This window comes from Molothrus ater, chromosome 2 (assembly GCF_012460135.2).
Source record: "Molothrus ater isolate BHLD 08-10-18 breed brown headed cowbird chromosome 2, BPBGC_Mater_1.1, whole genome shotgun sequence".
Lineage (NCBI taxonomy): Eukaryota > Metazoa > Chordata > Aves > Passeriformes > Icteridae > Molothrus > Molothrus ater.
In genome coordinates, this window is record NC_050479.2 from 104,515,554 (window position 1) to 104,539,231 (window position 23,678).

Consider the following 23,678-nt stretch of genomic DNA (forward strand, 5'->3'; position numbering starts at 1 on the left):
TTTCCAAATCTTCACGAGAAGTTTAACCATCTAAAAGCAGAGATACTAAATCTGTTTTTCCAACTCAGACACTGTCAAACAAAAAAACCAAAAAAAGATCTAAGGTGTATATACAGTGGGATCTTTTAACTGCATTCGATATGGTACTGAGCAGAAGCTAAGGAAGCACGTGCCAGCTGAATAAAAATGGATAATCCCTTTTTATTATATATAATAAGACAAGCATAATCCAATGGAACAGGTCCAGACAGGCCAATTCCATCCTGCCTCTTATGTCAGATGTCTTTATGTCAATGCAGCAGCACAAAAGGTGATGAAAGTCCCCATTTTACCATAGCCTGGTGTATCTGCCAGGTTAATATCATCACTTCTGCTGTTAAATAGCTCAAATTTTCTAAAGGCAAAGAATATGTACATGCATTTTATAAAGAATCCTCTCTTTATTGAATGTTTCTTCACATACTAGTGAGAAGATGTTATTCTACTGATGTTACTTGATTTGGATTAAATGAGAGCTGGCAAAAGTGAATGCTTCAAGGAGGCTCACTATGTCTTGTTGATGGATAAAGCAAGAGAGCTTTGTCATTGCTTCTTAATGAAATTTAAATTATTTATCCCTTCAATTCTGAAGAATTGTGCTGGGATGGTAATCATAAGAGTTGTCATTTTGTGTTTCTGTTCACTTGAGATATGGCTTACATTTCCAGGATTCTTTCCACAAGTTCCCAAATGAGATTCCTGCTAGTGAGAAAATACTTTTCCCTCCATGAATTATTATCTTTTTTATTTTCTTTACAAGATTTGTATAGTATCCACACTTAGATTAAATATGAGAAAGTATAGGCTAAACAGAAGCAAAGAGCTATTTTAACTTGAAAGACAGGCTTCTGTGACTGATTACAAAAATTATCTTACTATCAAATGAGACTTAAGTGACAAGACTATTTGTCACATTGTCACTGTCAGAAAATTATGGGATATACTACCTTGGGAAAACTCACAGCTGACATGAATGATTAAAAACACATGTGTATATATTGTAGAAGCCTAAAATTAGTTTTCAAAAATGTTTTAAGAATGAGAATTTGGATCTTGACAGCTTTTAAATACAAGATTTAAACTTAATTTCTTGGGTGATTATTAACAATTTAGGAGATTTTTTTTTTCCCCAAAGCCCTTCAACAGGAAAAAGGCACAGTAAATGTAACTACTGAAAAGGTGATTTGTATGTGTGTGTGTGTGTGTTTTACTATTTTCCAGGTGTGTGGTACTTGAATGCTGAAACTGGAAAAAACATCCAACTTCACTTTCAGGTCTTTGATCTGGAAAATATCCATGATGTGGTTGAAATCAGAGATGGCAGAGGACCAGATTCTTTACTTTTGGGCAAGTAGCAGCAGTGGGTACTAAAATGAATGTAATCAGACAGCTGGAGCAAACTGATGGATATAATATCATGGAAATTAAATTCCTCTCATTTCATTCGCATTTTTTGGGCCTCATTTCAGAGGAAATTCAGAGAAAAAAATTGAGAAAGCATACTTTATGTGACATTAGGTTTCCAAAACATTTGCACACACTCAGCTCTCCATGCAATCCATGTGAAATTAACTTCTCAGTGAATCAGACTGTTTATGTGTGTGGACAAACAGATGGAAAATCTCTCAGCTGAACCCTCTAGTTCTATGCTGATTAGTCAAATCTGGTGTTGGGGTCTGACCACAGCAGTGTGAGTTAGGTTTGGGGGAGCAGCTACATCCCTGTGGTGGCAGTATTTGCTTTTGAAACCAGAACATTTTGAAATACACATGAGCAAAATAGGTTGAATGTACTCATGTTTTCCTGTTGAATAGCTGTCTACACAGAGAGAGGCCCACTGCCAGATGTCTTCTCTACAACAAACCAGATGACAGTGATCCTCAGGACAGACAAGTCTTCAACTGGGAAGGGATTTCTTGCAAAGTTCACTACTGGCTACCATCTCAGTAAGCATCTGAACCTTCAGTATTAAAGAGGTTAAACCACTGGCCAAATGTATTTCAGAAAACATGGGGAGTGCAAAGTCACTCTCAGCACTTGCTCAGTGGAAAAAAATGCAAATGTTCAAGAGAAAAAGGCTGGTTACTCATCTGTACTTTATATTTCCTGGCAGAAAAAGTGATGGGTTTGTTCCTTAGTGTAATTGGAGCAATGTCTAGATCATGTGCAACTCTGTGATATTATGCGGAAAATTGACTCACTATTTTGACCAAAATATTTTCAGATGTTAAGAGGGCAAAGGACTAACAATTCCCTATTAAAAAAATAAAACAAACTCCCAAAAAACCCAAAAAAAACCAAAAACCACAAACAAACCCCCCCCCAAAAAAAACAGGAAAAAGTATCACTTTTTAAATAATTTCAGTGTGTCATTAAAGTCTGTTTAAATGCATTTATAAAATATATTTACTATTTATAACATGCACTAGAAAAGAAAATATATCACTGTATGTGGTAACTGATCAATATTTGTAATATGGTCCTTCTTACATCTCTAAAAATTTGGTCTTCAGTGTGTGAATAATCTAAGAACTAGTCTCTGAAATATTTGGACAGCAGTGTTTCTGGTTCCAGCCAGATCCCTTCTGAAAGGCTCTTGATTTTCTTGGGGACTGCAATTAGACTTGTCACTCATAATTCAGCAATCAACTCACCAAAATATGCAAAATGAAGCATAATGCAAATTACATGGAAGAGTAATAGGCTTATGAGGACAAATAATTATACAAACTCTAGGCCAGATCTTGACTGCATTAATTAGAGGCTTTGTATTACTTCTGTGGAAGTCTGACAGGAGAAAAACAGAGAAAGAAAAGGCAGTGTGTATTGGGAGATGTGTGAAGTACCATGCAGTTACCTGAACAGAAAATCAACAAGGATCTAGGCTCTTTTTCTTACTTTAACTCTCAGAAATGGCAACTTTCTCCCAGCTTGTTTAGCCAGTGGCAGATTTTTCATGGATTCACAGTAGTAACAACATTACTTTTCTTAATATTTTTAAAAATCTTCACCTTTGGTCTTCATTTATAAAATTAACTCTGTTTAATCCCATTGTGCAAGACTGAGTTGCTAGTTTAAATGTCCATATGAAAATTTTGCTGCTTCTTGTTCTGCCTTCTCAATCACATTTGTTCAGTCCAATAACTCTCTGCCTTTTCCTTTTTTAGCTGGTTCAGCATCTTTGCTGGGCCAGCCTTGCCCATACTTTGTAAAATGAAAATTAAGCTTAGCAAGGCAGAATTCTCAGAGTTGCCATTGCCAGGTCTGGTTAAATATATTTTAAATGTTCCATTTGCAAAAGATTATGCTTATTCATGATCTTTGCAGCCAAAGGAGAGAGACTAATATCATTAGCATGCAGGCATACGGATAAAAGGATTGTCAGTAAAAAAATTAACTTTAAAAGAAAGTCAGATTTTTCTTTGTGTTTTATTTTTTCTATGAAATATTGGGTTTTGGAAAAGGAAGAATTATTTGAACAGAAATAATTTTTGGCAGTATGCAATATAATGAAAACACTTTCAATTAAGAACTAAGTTCTGTGTAAGATCTGTCATTAGTTATGGACACTGAATGTGTGAAAATCAGGTTCGAGCTTTTTATAAACCATATTCTTCTGTTTCCATTTGGTACAAACCATGCTGATTGATGAATGAATCATTTTATAAGAATATTAAAAATTCAGAAGTAAAGCAATTATCTTGCTTTAATAAGATTTCTAGATAATTAAATATTTCTGTCAGTACGTCCAGGAAGGTAAAATAAACAATTTTTTGAATTTATGTTGATGCTGGTACATTTCCTGTAATGCAAATGATGCCATTAAAAATACACCTTGGCCACAGAAAGAATTATAACTTTACATTAACTCTTTCCCTCATTTGTTTTTATTATATAACTGATTCTGAAGTAGCTTCATGAACGCTTTCCTCGTTCATTCTGTTTACTTTTGTTTCTTCCACCTTTCCTAACAAATACATTTCAGAAGGAGACTCTCAGCTCTCATTGCCTCTTTGCTCATATGCTTGATTTGACAGAACTTAACATCTCTAAAATTTGTGAAAGTGCTGAACATTTGAAAATTGAAATCATTAGTCACTTTTGACATGGTCTGGCTTTTCACTCCCATCTTTATCACTTGCAATGGAAGAACATTATTAACTGAGCAACACTAACTGGAGCAGAAAATATAAGGCAGAGTACCACAGAATTTATTCTTAATTCTCTTCTATTTATCTGAAAATTATATTTATTTTGAAAGAGAGATGGATGGAAATGGAAAGAAAAGGAAATCACAGGCTCTTCATACTATCTACACAGTTTTCTCCAGGTGAACTGTAAGACCTCCTGTGAACATCAACCTTCCTCACAACTACAGATTAATTTTCCTCTCTTGTTTCCCTTCAGGGGCTTGCAGACTTGATGAGCATCAGTGTGGTAGTGGGAAATGCATCCCATTGCACAACCTGTGTGACAACATCCCTCAGTGTGAAGATGGCTCTGACGAAGCAAAATGCAGTAAGGTTTCCTTCTTACAAAGAAATCATAGAATAATTTAGGTTGGGAAAGATTCTTAAGATCATCGAGTCCAACCATTAATCCAGCACTGCTAAGTTCACTGATAAACCATGTCCCTCAGTGCTGCATCTCCACATCTTTTAAGGATGGTGACTCCAGCATTTTGCAGGTTGACATGCTTAGCAGCCCTTTTGGTGAAGATATTTTTCCTAATATCAAAGCCAAGCCATGCATATTTGGCAGGAATTGCCCAGGAAAACAGCCACAGAAGCTCAGCTAATGTAGACCAATGCAGGGCATGCCAATTTGCACGGCAGTACCTCACTGAGCTTGTCAGGGCCAGCAAAAGGGTCACTTTTCTGAGATAGTGTATGGAATCTGGTGAAGAACTCTGGAAAAGGTAGGAAGCTTCTCTGTGATGGAAACTGTAGTTGTTTATAATTGCCTCAAAAGTAAATGAAACCTCAACATATGCTTTTCTTCTGAATTCATTTTACATTTCCCAATTCTACTGGGTTTTGCTGTAATTAATTAGAGTTTCACAGCAGTAAAAATTCTGCAGTGCAGGGTAGAGAATAAACACGTTCTTGGTGGAAATTCCCAAATAGTTTTGTGAGTGTGAAGTCAAACTATAACACACGAACACACGGCACCCTCCAGCCCACCTGGACTCCATGGGGTGACTGGATGGAACAGCTTCATAAGCAGCATTCATTGTTCACTGCTATTCCTTACTTCTCTGGGAAAGTGGTTCTTTCCAAAATGCATGTGTACAGTACCTGAATTCATTTTACACAGCATTCTCTAAAACAATAATTTAAATGTAGGTCTAATACTAAAATCACGTTTGGCCTAGCACAGAAGTTAAACTGCTCTTTCTGACAATCTCCTTTGGAGAACTAAAGGAAGATGCAAAAGTGGTCTTTAAGCTTAGTACAATTCCTTTGTTCTAAAGAGCTCTACTAGGGATCAGCTATGTTTTTAGGTGTGTGCTGACAGTTGCTGATTTCAACATTTTTTTACATGCATATATATAAAAATATACATGGCATATGTAAATACATGTAAATAGTTGATAGATAGATAGATAGATAGATAGATAGATAGATAGATAGATAGATAGATAGATAGATAGATGTCTGAAGACACAGATTCATTCCTCAAATTAGTTCCATTGGCTATTTTGTGGCAAAAAAGCCACATATTCTTCCTTTAAAATATATAGAATAAAATTCGCTTCAGTTTCTTCTTAAGCAAAGAAAACTTGAATTTATTTTTCCAGTCATTGCTGAAGAAGATCTGAACAAGAAAACCATCACCTACATTAGCATGACGTACATTTTCCCAAAGATTTATTTTGCCACTGATTGTCTATTACTTCATAACAAATTACCTTACATGAAAAGCCTGGGAGATTTGTTTCCAAAAATCCATTTAATCCAAACTTTGGCTAAATCAATCTACATCTTAAAAGAAAATGAAAATTCAACTAAAAACTCTCACATTGAGTCTTTCCAGTGTCCAAAAGCCTTGCTCATTTTCCTGAAACCAATTTCAATGACTTATCAGAAGTGGCAACTTGAACTAGACAAACTGTCTTTTCAAATCTTCCAACTTCTGAAACTTCCAGGGACTGCAAAGAAATGCCAAAATTCTAAAATATATAATATCTGAATTAAGCAGTTGTTGGATTTTCAATGACTTTATTATTCCTTACCAATAATGTATTTGGAGAAGAACATGGATCTGATGAGAAAGGAAAAGGACTCATAGTTCAAGTTCTCTCAAGAAAAGAGGTGTCAAAAGTAATTTGGATAAATCTTTCAGTGCATACAATTCCAAGATGTTTAAGTGCAAAAATTTAATTTAATCTAAAATTTGCCATTAATTAATTAATCACTGTAAATCACCTCTCTCATTCATGCACTCCAGGTGTCACAGAGACATTTCTAGACATCTAAATGTTTTATTTACTATGACGGGTACTCTGTGAAAGCATTTTGGTGAAAAATGTTTTTTGCACAAGTAAGATTTTTTTAAAAAAATATTTTGGAAAACAATAAATGTCAATGCATTGCATGCTTTCCTTTACTTCACAATGAAAATACATGTAATCTGCCCGAAATGCAGCTGTAGCTGCTAAGACATATATGAAACTCTGTTGACATTATTATATATAAATCTAAGATTATATAATAAAATTCTTATTTTATATAGATGTATATACATGAGATTCTGTTGGCCACACAGTCCAACTTCCTCAGTCTCTATGCCAACAGCATAAGACTTTTTACCAATAAGTTAGATTTTCTGAATTCTTGTCCTGAATATTTTCTTTTGGGAAAAGTTTTTATAGAAGGACTGGGTTTTGAGTGAGCTTTAATTATTAGTATGAATGTTTTAACTAAAACTGCAGTGAGAACAGTAGCAATTGGAACTGGAAATCTTTTTTTTCTCCATCAACAAGCATTTTAACCTTATTTCCAGTCAGTATTACTGAGCACCGTGGTACTAAGGCTTCACTCATTATTTGGAAATTATATAATGCTGACTAAGAAAACAATACATTGTTTAGAGTTGATGGAAAATGTACTGTTTATTGTCTATTTCTGAGACATTTGCAAAATACAACGTATGAAACTCTCCTGTGGCAGAAATATAGGAAATAACAATAGCAATTCCTTCCTGTGGGAACACAACATTCTGGAGGTGCTGCGTTTACTACCTCTGTAAAGCATTTTAATTTTTTTGTGCTCTCCCATGGCAATAATAAATCTCTTTATATTACATTTCTGTTTGCTTGGGGTGGGGGAGGAAAGTGGTTTGCCACGTATCTAAAATGCTTCTGCATGTTTTGTTCTCCAGTGAGATTACTCAATGGCTCTCTGAGCACCGAAGGGCTGGTACAGGCCAGGGTCGGGAAGTTGTGGCACCTGGCATGTGCAGATCATTGGAGCAGAGAGATTTCAGACAGTGTTTGCCAGCTGCTGGGGTTGGGGTGAGTGATAAATATTCATTGTCCTTTGTGACTTGTTTGCAGATTTGTTGAGTGTATATTGGCATTTTCCTCCTCATTTTACTGGTGTACTCTCCAAAAAAATGGCAAGTGTATCTGTCTCTGTCAAGTGGAGTGCTTGGTGTGCCAACAAACTTGAGAATGTGGCAAACCCTGTCTTGATAACATTCAGCACAGGATTGATGACTCTGAACGTGGCAGGTTGGGCATGAGGATGCATATTGGAGAACACTGGGAAAGTGTTGTGGATGCATCACCCTTTTATCACTTTTTGTCATCAATTACATCTTCACTTTCTTAAGGATGGCTCAAAGCTGGAGCCAACAGCAGCCTTGGCTGCTCTGCTTTTGTAGTGCTGCTGATCATTCCAAGTAGAGATCATCACTTGGATACTCTGCTAGAATAGAATGGAATTCTAGAATTCTGCTAGGTAGAATGGAATTTTGAGGGAGACTTAGAGCAGGGATGGAGTAGGGAAGTATATGGCAGAAAAATAGATTTGGCTTTAGTCCCTGCTCAGAAGAATTTTCAGGGGAAACATGGGGATTGCTGAGTGCAGGGTGTTGCATTTTTGAATCTGTGGTAAAATTTATGGCCTAAATTTTGGCCTTACTTACATCATGTGCTACTCTACTTCCATCCACTAAATAATAATTAGCTTTCCTGCAGTGCTGAGGTTTTTTGGGAATATCATTCACCCAACCAATAATCAAACTAAATTCTGAGCTTGCAATTCACTATTTTTGGTCTGTGACCAAAGAAAGATGCTTACAAATCCCCTTCTGACAAATTAATTGCAGCAATCACCGAGTTAGAATGACTTAGAAAAATATCCAAGTGTTATTTCAGAAATGCTTCTAATTGGATGAATGTCTGCTGGTTTGTTGGGTTTTTACTTTTTTCCTTTGGGTGAGTACTGAGTTTACATAAAATCAGGTAGCTACATGCAGAAATCCTGACTGTAATTTATGTATCCGTGCATGTAAGAACACACAAACTGTGTTTAAATGTGCTTCTGGTCAAATACCTTGTTCCTTAGAGTGGCCAGTGGCTTCTTCCTCTGATTCTTTCTGCCCCTGCCCTGCCTCCTTTCCCTTCTGGACAGGAGTAATTTTGTGGTCTACTGATTTAATTGTCATATTTGATAAGCTTCAACAAGCTTTGCCTTCCATGGTATTCTAGCTTTTAAATATTAGTTAATGCTTTTTTTTCTTCATAGCATTCTCAGTTTATTACATACTCCCATTGTCTAGCAAAAATATCTTTAAACCTAACTTGTATTACATTTTTGTAATCTGGGTGCTACAGCAGTTACAGCATAGGACAAAATTCTCATATGGGTGTGTCTATATTTATGTATGTATTAATATATTAATAGGTATATATATATGTGTGTGTGTGTGTGTATGTGTGTGTTTGTGTGTGTGTGTGTGACTTCTGTGAGCATCATACTATTCTGCTTTCCTTGAATCCCCCTGTAGCAGCACATTTCTTAATAACCATCACCACATTTGTTACTAAATGGATGTTTGCAATAGCAGGTCCTGAGTAGGCTGTAGCTCATGCTCCTACCCTGAATTACTCCCTAGAATCATGTTTTATTAGAAAGACAGGCTAAAGTTCTTCTAGGGCAATTTAGTTTTACTATTAATTGCTTATATATTTGCTAGTCTCATTTTCTGTTTAATTTATGAAAAGGACTGAGCTGATAGGAGCCCTGTACCATATCCTGATTATTTATGTACATGGGCTACAAAGTGCAATGCTCCTCACAGGTTCCAGTAAATCTCAGTGTGAATCCTTTTGCCTCCATTTCTCAAATATGTGGCTGTTGCATTTGTGATTTGTACCAAACAAGAAGCCAGTCTGAGGACATGCTTATTGTGCATCTACAAAATACAGCTTAGGCAAATAATTTACAAATCTTCTTAATTAGACTGGGCTGCAAGATCAACAAATTGATGCTCTCGAGAAACCTGAAAATAATCCTTTGCTCAGCTTGCACTTGTAGCTGTGTGCCTCTGACAGTACTGCTAAAATCTGTTGTCAGCATCTTATTTCCTGGAACCAAGAAAATCACACACTGAGCTTTTCACCATTGCATTGGGCCAATGCAAAACAATCCTGTTTCCCTGGGACCAGAGCCAGCTGGGTCTTTGCTAAATTGTACCCAGGAATGGGGGTAGACCTGGCAATTTTATCACACCTAAAAATCCAACAAGAGTGAGCGTTTTTAGTCTTTACTCTGCAACCCTTCCTTCTGTTTTCTTCATGAACTTGCAACATTCTTCAGAAGGAAATTAGGTCCTGGGAATACTTTTCAGGTCTCAGCAAAGTTCTTAATCATAGAATTTGACTCTGCCTACCTGGCCTGGCACTTTACTGCTCTCTCAGACTGTCTAAAAGCACTTCCAGGCTGAGAAATGCAGCAGCAGTGACTTTTCCAGCAGGTGGACCATACAACTCTCCTGGTGGCACAGGCAGGGTTGTTGAACACCTCTTTACTTCACACACAGCAGACTTGCAGGCAGATTCTAGACTTCATCCTTCCCAGGAGAGTGAGATTTACTGCATTTGAAGAGAAGACTCAGTGCAGGTGCTCCCTGTGCATTAAACCCGCAGGTGCTCCTTGTGTATGAAACAAATGGTTCCCTTCTTGCTCCTGAGATGTTTAAGGTTAAAAGGCCAGATGGGATGTTGTCATCCCCCCAAAAATTATTCAGTCTAACCCCAGCTATCTTTTTTCCCCATGCTTCCTCAAGGGAAAGCAAATATGTTTCATAGATATGTGTTCCAAACTGGTCATATGAGTTATCACAAAGTGCATGATGCAGAATGGACTATAAAGTAAATCTGGATATGGGTTCTAAATGTCAAAACAATTTCTCTCACCAATAGTACACAGAATTCAAATTTCAAAAAGCCATTGCTAAAAAAATAAAGTTAGTTGAAGAATAGACTATTTGATTCTTTTAAATTGACTACATGACCTTTAAAGGTGCCATCCAACCCAAACTGTTCTGTGATTCTGTGATTCTATTAATACATCCCACTCTTGATCAATACCAAACACAACACTCTTGACTTATTCCACAGCTACTCTGATTTCAACAGATCTATGAGGTGAAAATTAACTTTTTTTTTTTACTCTATTAGATTCTTCATGATACAAAATATAATTTAATTTATTTCCAAAGCATTATAGTATAACTGCACCCCTCAAAAAAGCAAGACTGTGATACCCCAGTGTTCAGCTATTACTGCCCTGTTTGGCATACTAAGTTCTAGCTCCATACATTTAAGAACTGGTATTTCAAACCCATCATTGTGGCACAGAAAAACCAAACTAAATATTTACTGCTGTCAAAATAACTGTTAATATCTCTTTCAATATGAATGTAGCATTAGAAATCTTAGACTAAGATGTAAAACTGGAAGTAAGAGACTCACATTGTAATCCAAACAAGTTTCAAGCCTCAAAAATCCCCTGCTAAAGGGTCATTATTTGAGGAGAAGAAAAAAAAAATTTAAAAGCTGGTGTTTATACTGTCAGCATAATCATTTCCCAAATATTGTTCCACAGGTGGAATAGGGTATATATCTAAAAATATTCATGTGTCTTTTTGACCCAGGAATACAAATATGTCATCATCTGTATTATTCACTGGAGATGGCCCATTTGTCACCATTACCAAAGGAGGTAACCAGAAGCTAATTTTTACAAAAAGGTGGGTACAGGGAGGTTTATTCCTCATACAAATGATGTCTTTAAGTGTTGTGATGATTATGTATGCACTAATGTATAGCTCAAATCCTAATTTCTTTCTACATCTCTATCCATTTACTGTGGAAATTATATGCTCTTTTATGAAAATATTTCTTATCTAGAAATCTCAAAATTATGAGTATATAATATAGTAGAATTAAGACTACCTATATATAATATAGAAGAATTAGGATGGAGTGACAATCACCCATAGTTATAGAGTAGTTGTCACAGTAGGTTCTCTCTGTAATCAGCAGAGAAAAATAAGCTCTCCAAAATGTGATACATCAAGGCATCTCTTGAAATATGATAAGTCACACTCTATAGTCCTTTAACTTTATTGATATAGACTTTGGACACACTGAGGATTGCTAATTTAAGCCATCCACAGACAGGAATCTATATTTAAACAAACTATCCCCACTCAAAAGATGACTTCTGGATTTGTCTCCACCTTTACAAGTGAATCATTAGATTACATGATCCTTAAAATACATTTGATTCTATTCTTACCTTTCTCAGTCCAAATAACTGCTGAAGGGATTCTGAAGAGTACTAAAAACTGTTAATTTCTTGTAGATTTAATGAAAATGTGATATTAGCCCAGGATTACCTCCTCAGGAAATAGTGGGATTTACAACACAACTCCCAAGCAGAAAGGCTTGCCATCATCAGTTTAAAGAATTGTAATGACTTCAATTACTGTTTTCTGTTTATAAGAGGCTTTACTGTATAATTTTTTCTGGATTTCTACCAGAACACTGAGCCAGAAAATTACTGTCTAATTGCTAAAATGCTGAAACCATGTTGAGGACAGCAAGAGTCCATGTTCTTTCAGTTTCCCTTAATAAACGTAACACATAGTGACAAAACAAGAGACATGTCTTAATTTTCTATGGTCTATTATTTTGTCTTCACAAAAAAAAAATTAAAAGTTACATTTTATGTTCTGATTATACTCTGTTAACCCCAAACATTTATCATTCTCATAGGTGGCGAAAGTATCTTAAACTAATGGAATATCATTGGAGGCTATTTTTCTTCTTTTCTTGAGTGAATGTCTAAACCAGCATTTCCACAAGACATCTTGAAGAGCAGTAATGATTTAAAGATGTCTTCTCTTACTACCTGTTAAACACTAAAAGTGATTAAAGCAGGAGGAAATGGAATAAATTCATTTATCTTAGTTGTATTTCTGTTGCAGAAATAGGTGTCTTCTCCCATGTTTCATCTGGACAGCTGATAGGAATCATTTTGCAGGGTGACACCATTGCAGATTCTCACATGGTTTTTCTACATATAATGAATGCTAGAAAGATCACACAGATTTGATAATTTAAGCAACGGAATTCATTAACTGGTAATCCAATTATAAAATGTATTTCTCACATTGTCTTTGTTTTTTTTTATTCAAGTGCATCCACCATTGAAACAAAGGAGGGCACATATAATAGGGCTTGAAATCTGCAGTGACAGAGACAGCAAAAGAATTCTCTGGTGCCCTTAGGTAATGTGATTTTTGGCAGGATAGTTTTGTAAGAGCCCAGATCCTGCCTTTTTGACACATGTGAGCAGATTCCACAGGGACTAATTGGTTTTGCCAGTTCTAAGTGAAGATCATGCTCACAGACACCCTAACTACTCCAGATTTCTGCCTGGCATGCTGCTTGACAGCTGACACTCAGAGAGGCACAGAGGAGGGGGTTCAGCACATGCCTCTGGTGCCTTTTGGCCACTCCTGTGCAGACCAAGAGGCAGCTGAGAACTGTTGGGCTGAAGTGCAGGCAAGGGAGCGCTTCTCCTGCTGGGAGCTAGCTCCAAAAGGAAGGAAAAGCAGAGGCAAATGAAGTAATTTCTGCTGAAGCAACCAACCAGTAGGTACTTGTGGTGGGACAGGCAACTCCCTTTACAGTGAAAATTATAGGCACAAATCTGACACTTTGGTTGTTAGGTCAGGTAGTTTATGCATCTACCTATAAGAATAGGATTAGATGAAAGACCCACTGACTCCCCCATTGAAAGCCTATGAAGGCATCATGGAAAAGTGTATTTAGTTGCTATGAAGTTTATGCAGAAGGTGGTTTTGGTTTCTTGCATTTTTGGTTTCTTAATATTTGTCTGGTTACATATTTGGATACAGAAAATGTGTGTCACAGAAAATGGTTTTCACTTTTTAAATTACAGCTTTAAAATTAGGTACCTACCTTGAAGTGGAAAATGGCAACGTGGGACTATTCAGGGCCAGAGGAATATCTCATTTGCACCCCACTATAGTGAAGGTTTAACTGGGGAGGTGGTGGGTGGTTGCAATTCCCACTTTATTTCATGTCCCTCTGTGCCATTGGGAAATTACTAGGTCACATCTCACTCACAGCAGATATCCAATTTTAGAGCAAACACAGTTGAGGGATACATCATTCCCTATCATGCTTAAAGTATCCTCACCTACTCTATTTACAAATGGAATGTTGGCAGAGCTTGGTTTTCTGTCTTCCCCTCATTCTCATTTTTGTGTGTATCAGATTTGAATTGCTAGCACGCACACCGTCCCAAGTGCCTCAGATTCATTATAGACTATGAACATAATATTAAAACCTCTGGGTATCAGAAATGCTTGAGCAGTTTTGATCTATGGTCTTGTGCTCTTCAGACTCTGGCTTTATATATTTGCTAAATAATTTCTAACCTAGCATATGCAACTGCGTATTTTACAGTAGCATTGTTTTCTTAGTAAAATGAAACAGGGATATAAAACTAACCTCTTAAATTCTTTGGCCACACTGATCTCTAGTGGTAAGGTATTGAAAACGTCTCAAAAGGTAGGAAAAAATGCCATAGGCAGCTATAAGTTTATTGCAAATCTGTCTCGGGCAGATGACCCATTTCCCTAAAATACAGGAAGAGTCTATTATTATTTCCATAATATAAATCAATTAAGTGCCCACTGAAGAGGAATATGTACATTTAAACTTGTAGAACCTATTATGTTGTATACTTATAATTAAAACATAATTTAAACTTGTAGCATTAGTTATTATACTTACCAGGCTGATACTGCTAAATGAATGTACTTTCATATATATGATTGTATAAATTTCTCTGTGTGTGCATGTATATATATTTGACAGTCAGAGTTATCTGATGTGTGCAGATACTTGTCATTTAATTGCACTTTCATTCTAGAGAACACTGTTGGGACAACCTGGTGGTTCATCTGCAATGTAACATTCAGTGTAAGTACAATGATATTTAATGTAAGTACACAGAATCCAGGAATATTTCACAGAGAGATCAAATTGTTCAGACCATAAAGCCAAATGTTTATAGCTTGAATGGAAAGGTTAGGGAATGGACTATAAATGCTATACTCATAAATGATATAAACAAAGGAAAATTTAGTCTTCACTTGATTTCAGTGTTAAGTGTACACTAGAGATGGATCTGTAGTGAAAACATTTATAAAATAAATGTATAAAAATTCCAGAAGATCTGAGGAAAGAAAACATCTAAATCCAACTTAGACAGTCGCATCTTGATTTCAGCTATAAAAAGCCAAACTTTTTTCCACGGTATTTTTGAATAGCAGTTCAGATTCTACAAAGCCATGTTTTTCCCAAGAAAATTGACTAGTCTAACAAAATATGCTACATCCCTTTAATAACTTCTTATTTGATTTTATTTTGTTTTATCGTAGCTTGTGGAAAAAACCTGGTATCTCAGAATAATGGAACAAGAATTGTAGGTGGAAATGATGCCAGAAGAGAGGCTTGGCCTTGGATAGTTTCCCTCCATTTTAATTTCCTACCTGTTTGTGGAGCTTCCCTTGTCAGTGACGAGTGGCTGGTAACAGGAGCACACTGTGTCTATGGGTAAAGTTCTTCTATATCCAAGTTCACTAAGGAGGCATCAGATTATGAACAAATTGTGACACTGATATGAAAAATTAACAACTAGCTCCTGGTTTAATTACCATGGTTTGAACTTGTAGGCTAATTTACTTCCTGGTAAATCCTTAGTCCTTACTTTAATGCAGAAAATTATGGAACCAAGCAGTATTTCCTGAATAATAAGGAGCTGCACTTTAAATGCATGGTATTAATACTGAGCATTGGTACTTAATCCATAATTATTGTGGGTCTCCATAAATTGGGTGAATTCCTCTACCAGTGTTATAAAAGGTGACATCATAAGCCATAAATTAAACCCAGTGTTCCTCCTACATATTATCCTGGATTGATCAAGATTTACTGTGCATCACTGGAACAAATCTTGATTTATGTGCATTGATTAGGCAATATTGGATATCCTCTCTATGGTGTAATTTGTACCATTCAAAGAAGCGATGCATATTGAAATATTTTTTAGGATATTTCATAATATCTACAATAAAAACAGAAGTTGTAAAAGACATATAGAAACTGGAATGGCAAAAAAAAAAAATCAACCAAAAAAACCCAAAACCAAAATTAGAGTAGGGCTTTCACTACAAATAGCTAAATGGTAAGGCAGTGGTGACTATGCCAAAATCCTAACGCTGCCTCATGGTATGAGTGCTACGTTCCACACAAAGACACTAAAATGAAAAGGATTAAGCCCCTTAGTTTCCACACAATAAGTCCACAGTTGTCTTGATACTTCCTTTTCATGTGAATCACCTTTCTATTTTCAACTAAATCTAATTTTGCCTTTGCCAGAATTTTCCTAAATTGAAGCCTGCAGTTTCACACTTTTTAAACATTTAACTTGGACACTCCTAGTTTAGAACAAAAGAACATCTTGATGTCAAACCAAAAGATGAGCAGAAACCAATTCAGTCCAACAATCAGGCTGAAAATGTACTTTTTAAACCATAAAGGGATTGATTAAAAACCAGAAAATATTTAAGTTCTCTGATGAACACGGTCTCAAACCAGCATGTGTAGATTAGGAAAAAAATGCAGATTATGCCATATTTTGTCTTAGCATATCTTGTTTGATTGAGATTAAAAACTAAGAGACTAGTTTTCTGAGTCTGTGAGCTGCAGCATTTCCAACATCTCAGACCTCTTATTCCTTAGACATTCCATTACACTTTTCTAACTAGGACCAATATTAATTGCCAGCAGTCAGCAGTATTCCTCATAGTGTTTAAAAAGCCATGGTAATTTAGTTAATGTATTTTCCTCCTCTGCACCACCATCTGATTAATTCATTATAAATAATGCATTATAAGCTCACCATAAAAAAAAATCAGCAACACATATCTGCAGTGTGGATGTTTAAGACAGTGATACTCACAGAATTCTAAGCACATCTACCCCATTCTATTTATTTGACAAAAATTGCAAATGCTACAGGTTGCCACGAGGCTAAATATCAGCATTTTATCTGATACACATTTTTCAAGACTTCCATTAATCATTCCTAATTGTGAATACTCTCTTTGCAATTTCTAGGAGACAACTGAAGCCATCCCGCTGGCAGGCAGCTCTTGGCTTGTACAGCCAGTCAGACCTGGCACAGCCTCCAACAGTGGTTCGGAACATTGACAGAATAATTATAAATCCTCATTACATGAAGCAAACAAAAGACAGTGATATTGCTCTGATGCACCTTCAACACAAAGTGCAGTATACAGGTGAGTTTTTGTTTTCCCAAAAGACCCATTTATTCTATTATGCTAAGCATGTGAGGGTGGTGGGGAGTCTGCTCAGTAATTCCTGGATATCTTGGCAAAAAGGGGGTTTGAATTAATGAACATTTTCTGGTATGACTTCATAAAAACCTGAATACAGGGAAGAGGTTGAAATTGATTACTTGTTTCTCATTCACAGATTACATACAACCTATCTGCCTACCAGAAAAAAACCAACAGTTTTCACCAGGAATTATCTGCTCCATTGCTGGCTGGGGACATATTAGCAATGAAGGTGGGTTGTCTGCTTGGAAAATTCTGACAGGCATGTAGCTGTGAGAGGAGGCTTGTTTCTATTCCACAGGAGTTGCTAAGGTCAAATAGTTTAGAGAGCTACTATTCCATATGAAAATTTAGGAACTATCCCATTCCACTATTTCTTCTCTGAAGCAAAATTATACTTATAACATATCTCTTAGGAAAAAAAAAAACATGCATATCTAAGTTCATTAGGCTATAAAGAAATCTTCTTACATCCACTTAGAAGTTATGATGACTACTTTTCTCAACATGAAATATGTACATCTCAGTTCCAGATATTGGGTGGGGTAAGAGGAAGATAAGTCTTTCTGACAATGTGCAAATGATTTTCCCCAGAAGTCAAGAAAGCTGACTGCAGTGTGAAATGTATGTTCTGTTTGTATGTCATATGCTCCAGATTTGGAGTCTCTCTGAAATAATAAACATGCCATTTCACTTCCACAGTTGAATACATTGACTTCTACATTAAATTGCATTTAAAATTTTGAGAGGAATTAATAAAATAATTTTTAAAAAAACTTTAAATAACCAAAGGTACACAATGAACACTGAGGAAACACTAGACAACCCATGTTCCTAAGTCTTTAATCATCCCTTAGATCTCCCCACAGTGAGTTCATAGTCATTGATTTTTGTAATCTTGATTCAATTATAACCAAATTCAGTCCCATTACAAAAATGAAAGACAGAATTCAGTTAATGAGCCCTGTTTAATCAGAGACTGTGTTACAGGGGCATAAGCCTGAGTAGTACAGCAGTAAGGCAGGGATTCCTGCTGCTCAGGAGTGTGCTGAGCATGTTGGAACAGGAACAAAACCATCAGTGTTCCCAGTGGGATGCACGTATTTAATGCTGCAGGTAAATGTACTTTGTATTCTCATCAGGTCCCTCTTCAAATATATTGCAAGAAGCAGAGGTTCCTCTCCTTTCCAATGAAAAATGCCAGCAATGGCTGCCAAAATATAATATTACTGAGAATATGCTCTGTGCAGGGTATGACATGGGAGGCATAGATTCCTGCCAGGTAAGTAGAAGCAACTCATTTCCACTGGTGACATAAACTTCATCTAGTTACTGAATAAATCTCTCCCTGATCCTCCACTCATGAAAAACAGAACAATCCCTGTCCATTAATGTAACTTCTACTCATGGTACTTTGCCCATTTAATATTTTATCAGGATACAAGTTAAAATTATTTTTGTGTGTGTGTGTCATCTTGGCATAAACAATCATGGAGGGAGATAAATATGAGAACTGGGAATTTTTTGCAGTAGGCTTTGAATAATTCCTGCTGAGTAATTCCATGAAGGAGAGACGCACATACTTAGAGAAATGCAGAGAACAGAGAAATAAATACCAAATAGAATGGGAAATAGAGAGAGAAAATCTGCTTTTCCCCAGAATCTGTAGACTCTGAAGACCTCTCCTAAGCAGACACCATAGCATTTCAGAGAGGCTGCCTTTCTGCAGTGATATATGCTCTTGTGGCTTTCGTATTTATCCATTCCAGCTCTCTTTTTCACTTGCTGCTTCTCTTTGAGAATGTCCTCAGAGGTGGCTGCCACATGGTTTTTCTTCCATCAATATGGAATCCGTGGCATGGAGACTGGCTGGCTTCCCTCCAGGCTGATGAGAAGCCTTCTCACATAATTCCTGTTGCCTTGCCCTGCCAACCTAAGCTTTCACCACCTGCCCTGACTTTGCCCAGTTTAGTCTAGAAAAAGGACTCTATTCAAGCCTAATGTCCTTTTCCCTCATGGTTTTCCTCCTTCCCTTTTTCTTTCTGAACCTTATACTGAACAAAACCAAAACCAAAACAGCAACAAAAAGAAACCCAAAACAAAACAAAAAACAATTCCATGTAGGACCACAGGCTGATAGAGAGTACAAGTGACCAGCACTGTGATCAATGACCAGTCAGCCATGAGCTAAGATAAACAACTGATTCCTGATAGCACATCCCGCTTTAGGCTGCTGTCACAGCCTTTAACATTCTGGGATGCCCCAGGGTTATGGGCAGAAGTATTTTAATGGCCGAGTCCTTGCAGAATTCTCTGGTAAAGATCCATTCACAGGGCCTGGAGAAGACACAATGAATACTGGTTCAACTAACTCGATATACAAAGAAAAATAGTAATTGTTTTCTTTCTCATCAAAACAAGACACCCACGGCTGACTCATTCCCACTCAAGCTAAGTCAAATTCAGTCTCTATTACAATTCTACGTATGCTAAACTATTGAAAAGGTGGTGAGAGAAAAGAACACCTCTTCTGGCAATCTTGTTATTTTGTTTTCTAAAATTGAAACTGTGGAAACTCCTGAGTGACTGAAAATAGAACTGTTTTGGCTGAATATATTCAACTGAACAAAATACTCCATATTTACTCGGGCTTTGTGAAATATGAAGGGCTGAACATGTAAGGAATATGATCAAAAAAAATCTCTTGAAGTCCAGTCTTGCATTGGAAGACTGATGTCACATCATTTAAAAAATAAAGAAAAAAAGTAATGGATAATTTCCATTTTTTTTTTCATTTGGAAATATTCATATTGATCTCACTTGCTGGTGCTCAGGACATACAGGGATCATACATCATACATCTATGATTAAGGAACAAAATGAACAAACATCATAAACAGGCTCTGCCTGAGAGTTGACGCTGTTCACTTTTAACTTTTGAATTTGTCATTGCAGGGGGATTCAGGTGGCCCTCTGACATTCCAAGATGGGGACAGGTGGTTTTTGGTTGGTGTGACATCATTTGGAGAAGGGTGTGCACTTCCCCAGCGACCAGGAGTGTATGCCCGAGTCACCATGTTTGTGGACTGGATCAAAAACATCATCTATTAGCTTGATATTTTTTAATTATAGCAATGGAGTTCAGATGTTGAAAGTAAATATTCCATAATGATGTACACTAGGCCGCCGTTTCAATCTCACAGAGAAACTAAATAAACACATAACTCTTGGTGAGGAAAACATTGGTAACTTCTGTTTGTTAATAAGATCCATTTCCAAGTGAGCACAATACTTCAAAAGAGATGCTGTGGTTTTGTTAATAAATAGTTTTGTCATTTTACCTTTTTGTTTTATATAGGATCTTAGGAAAACAGATTCTTTGAACATCAGTGCATTAACTGCACAGTGGAGGGCTTTACAAAGCACAGGCAGTAAAAACATGTTTGCAAACTGTAAATGCTTCACTGGAAAAGAATCAAAATTGTCAATATCAAGTGAAATATTATCTGGTTTATGTTTTTACATTGTGTTTTTCAATGTGCAATTTCATATTAATGCAGAGTCAACTCTTCCCAGCAATCTCTCTGCACATCAAAATGAAGGTTTATGTCCTCTATTTAAACTGGGCTCATGGGAGTTCCTCTGCCTTGCCTCTTACAAAAGACTCTGGAGTGAGGTTTATGGATTGTGCAGAAAGGCTGACCATGGATCATGCTGCTTTCTAATGAACAAACTGAATGTCAGCCAAATGTTCTCTCTTGTGTAATGTGTTTGGAATTAATAGAGTTAAAAAAGGATTGAATGAAGCTTTTTAGTTTTCTTTCTAGGCAAGTGTTTGGCAATTATTCAAACAATTATAGAGATGTGCTTTTCCACACCCAATTAAAGACTCACAATACCACAACTTCTCATAAAAAGTGATATTTCTAAAAACATTTGACAATAATGAGTACCAGTTCTCCCTCAAGATTAATAGTGTTTCCATATTACATGCTTTTTCTGTACTGGTGATTTTTAATATATATTTTGTATAAAAAAAACCAGCAGGGTTTCCCATTACGGCATTCTAAAGGGAAAAAATATGAAAACTAAAATAAGGGGTTTATCTTCTTGAACTCTTTTATAAATCGGTTTCTATTAAAATATAATTACTTACTTGTTCAAATGCCTTAAATTCTACAGTATTAGTGTAATATGATGCACTTCTTTATTTCTGTTTCCAGACCAGTATAGGATTTTAATGTATTTATCATTCCACTGTACCAAAACTACAAAATGCACTTTCACCTACTGTATAAGTGTACATATACACACAGGTGTTTTAAGCTCCTGGAGTTGGTTCTTACAACCCTAAATGAAGGTATTAAATGCTTACAAACAGATGTTGGCAGTCACTGATAAAAAAAACACAAGTCCCAAACTGCTTTCAGGTCTTTGTAATTAGAGAATTAGGTCCAGACCAAAATCTGCAGCTTTATCAAGACAACTGTGATCACAAAGAACACAGATAAACATAACTATGGCAGAGAGAAGGTAAGAAGCTGTTTTAGACACAGTCTCTCATATGAAAGACACAGTTTTTTGACATTAAAATATTTACGATGTTCTGACATAAATATTATCTTTTATAGTGAACGATTGTTTCTCCTATTACTCTAAAAAGTAGAGCATCTTGCTACCAGTATAAATTGATTTGGATTAAGCAATTACATTAAAATGCTTAAGTAAAATATGACCTGATTTTTGCATTATTTACCATAGATCACTATTGTACATTGTGTTTCAGTCTGTTAATGAAACACAAAAGCCAACTGAAAGCAAATCCAGTCACTAGCAAATATGCTTCCCAGGAATACAGTAAGATACTTTTATCTGTGTGCATTTTCTTGCTTTCCAAAATGCAAAGCGTATTTTGAGATATACATTGATAAAACAACTCATCAGACTGAAAAAGTTGTATACTTATACAGTATACTACTCTATAAGTATATATAAATATATTCTATATATTTATAATATGCTATATAATATATTATATATTTCTACTATATAAACCCTGGCATAAAAAGCTATATCACATAAACTATATTTATTTTAAAAACTATTTTATTTAAACCAATTATGTTTAGATAAAACTAACATAACCTCAGTCAATCACATTCTAGCCTTTCGTCAACATCCACGGCTTCAGTTGCCTGCAAATTAACCTGTGAAGAAACCAGTCAATACTTTGTTAAAACACTTGGGCAGAACAGATTATTTGCAATTGAGTCAGTTCCAAGATGCTTTGAAACAGAGGATGGATATGGTGATAGATATGGAAATATTTCGTCCCAATAGCCAATATTTCTTGTTTCTACATAAAATCTGAGCACACCACAACAGAAGCACTGGATGCCACTTCCCCATCTGTCTTCACGCAGAGTTTGAGACAGGTCTGTGCCGATGCCTGCCTATCCATCACTTTCACTCCATAAAAAGCACTCCTAAAGGTATTTTCTTTCTCCTAACTGGTGCTTCAAAATCACTTCTGCTGCCATTAACCATGATATTGATAGTGACAACTTTACGTGCCCTTTGGAAGTATGAAGAAATAGTTAATCCTTAAATTAAAGGGAGTTAATCCTTCAAGACCATAAAAATTAACTAAGTCCTTTTTACCACAACTCTTCTCAAGAAAGAGGTCTCTCCTCCCCTCAGTTGAGTTCATCAATATTTACAGCAGTAGGAAAACAATTCTGGTCTTGGTGATCATGTAGGCTCATAGTATTTTCTCACTGCAAAGGAAACTGAAGTAAAGGATTGAACAAAGAAAGAAGTTCCTACTCACTGGAAGAACTATAGAATACTTCAAGTGGAATAACAATACTTAACCTGAACAACAGGAGGCGTTTTCTTTGAAAAGAAAGCAAAACCACTGCATAACAGTAGCTTTACGATACTTCCAAAAGTGCTTCAGCAGCTAATTGCACATTTAGTATAAATGGAAACTTTCAAATATTTTTTTCTGTACTCAGAAACTTGAGACACGTTTGTGTCTGAAGTGATGCGGTGAACATCAGCCAGCACAGTGCAGGCAACGCCTCGTTCTGCTTTGGTCAGTCTCTCCCCAGCCAGTGGTAGTTATCAATCTGTGTTAAAACCAGCAAGGCTGAACTCAGGCTCTTGACCTCCTGCTGCAACAGCAGTAAAATTCCTGAACTTTTGCTCTGACATCAGATTGTCACCAACAAATCAACCAGAGTGTTACTGCCACCATCCCAGACTGCTCCTAATGACTGGCACAACCATTCTTAAGGCACAGAATGCTCTTAAGCTACCAAAGAGAATGGACATTAATGATGTTAATCATAACTCTAAAAGACAGCTTTAAATGTACCACAGTTACCTCTAAATCTATCCATCAATTAATATAATTAATGTGTTTCTAGATAATAGTCTGAGTAATGTAGGAGTCAATCTATGAGTGCCACTTCCAAGAAAAAGCCTTTTTCTTCTCTTTGTTCCAACATTATATTATTCCTAACAAACTATTAGCTATATTTAAATGACCTTTAATGTCTTTTTTATGTAGACTTACTGAAACAGTAATTTTAATCTTAAACTCTTGCCCACAGTGATTTTTTTTCCATCAGAAAAATATTTTACTGAAGTAACAACTA

At 36.2% G+C, this 23,678-nt stretch overlaps 1 protein-coding gene across 1 annotated transcript in view; it reads left to right on the forward strand.

The window, feature by feature from the left end:
- TMPRSS15 (transmembrane serine protease 15) overlaps positions 1 to 20,647 on the forward strand; it is a 53,779-nt gene extending 33,132 nt beyond the window's left edge. Inside the window, exons 17-27 of the mRNA XM_054518605.1 lie at positions 1,261 to 1,386; positions 1,854 to 1,985; positions 4,447 to 4,557; positions 7,423 to 7,555; positions 11,206 to 11,301; positions 14,523 to 14,572; positions 15,034 to 15,208; positions 16,775 to 16,956; positions 17,153 to 17,248; positions 18,159 to 18,298; positions 19,972 to 20,647. Of these exons, the coding sequence (XP_054374580.1) occupies positions 1,261 to 1,386; positions 1,854 to 1,985; positions 4,447 to 4,557; positions 7,423 to 7,555; positions 11,206 to 11,301; positions 14,523 to 14,572; positions 15,034 to 15,208; positions 16,775 to 16,956; positions 17,153 to 17,248; positions 18,159 to 18,298; positions 19,972 to 20,127 (1,397 nt within the window). The 3' untranslated portion in view covers positions 20,128 to 20,647. The remainder of the gene's footprint in view (positions 1 to 1,260; positions 1,387 to 1,853; positions 1,986 to 4,446; positions 4,558 to 7,422; positions 7,556 to 11,205; positions 11,302 to 14,522; positions 14,573 to 15,033; positions 15,209 to 16,774; positions 16,957 to 17,152; positions 17,249 to 18,158; positions 18,299 to 19,971) is intronic.
- The last annotated feature ends 3,031 nt before the right edge of the window (positions 20,648 to 23,678 follow it).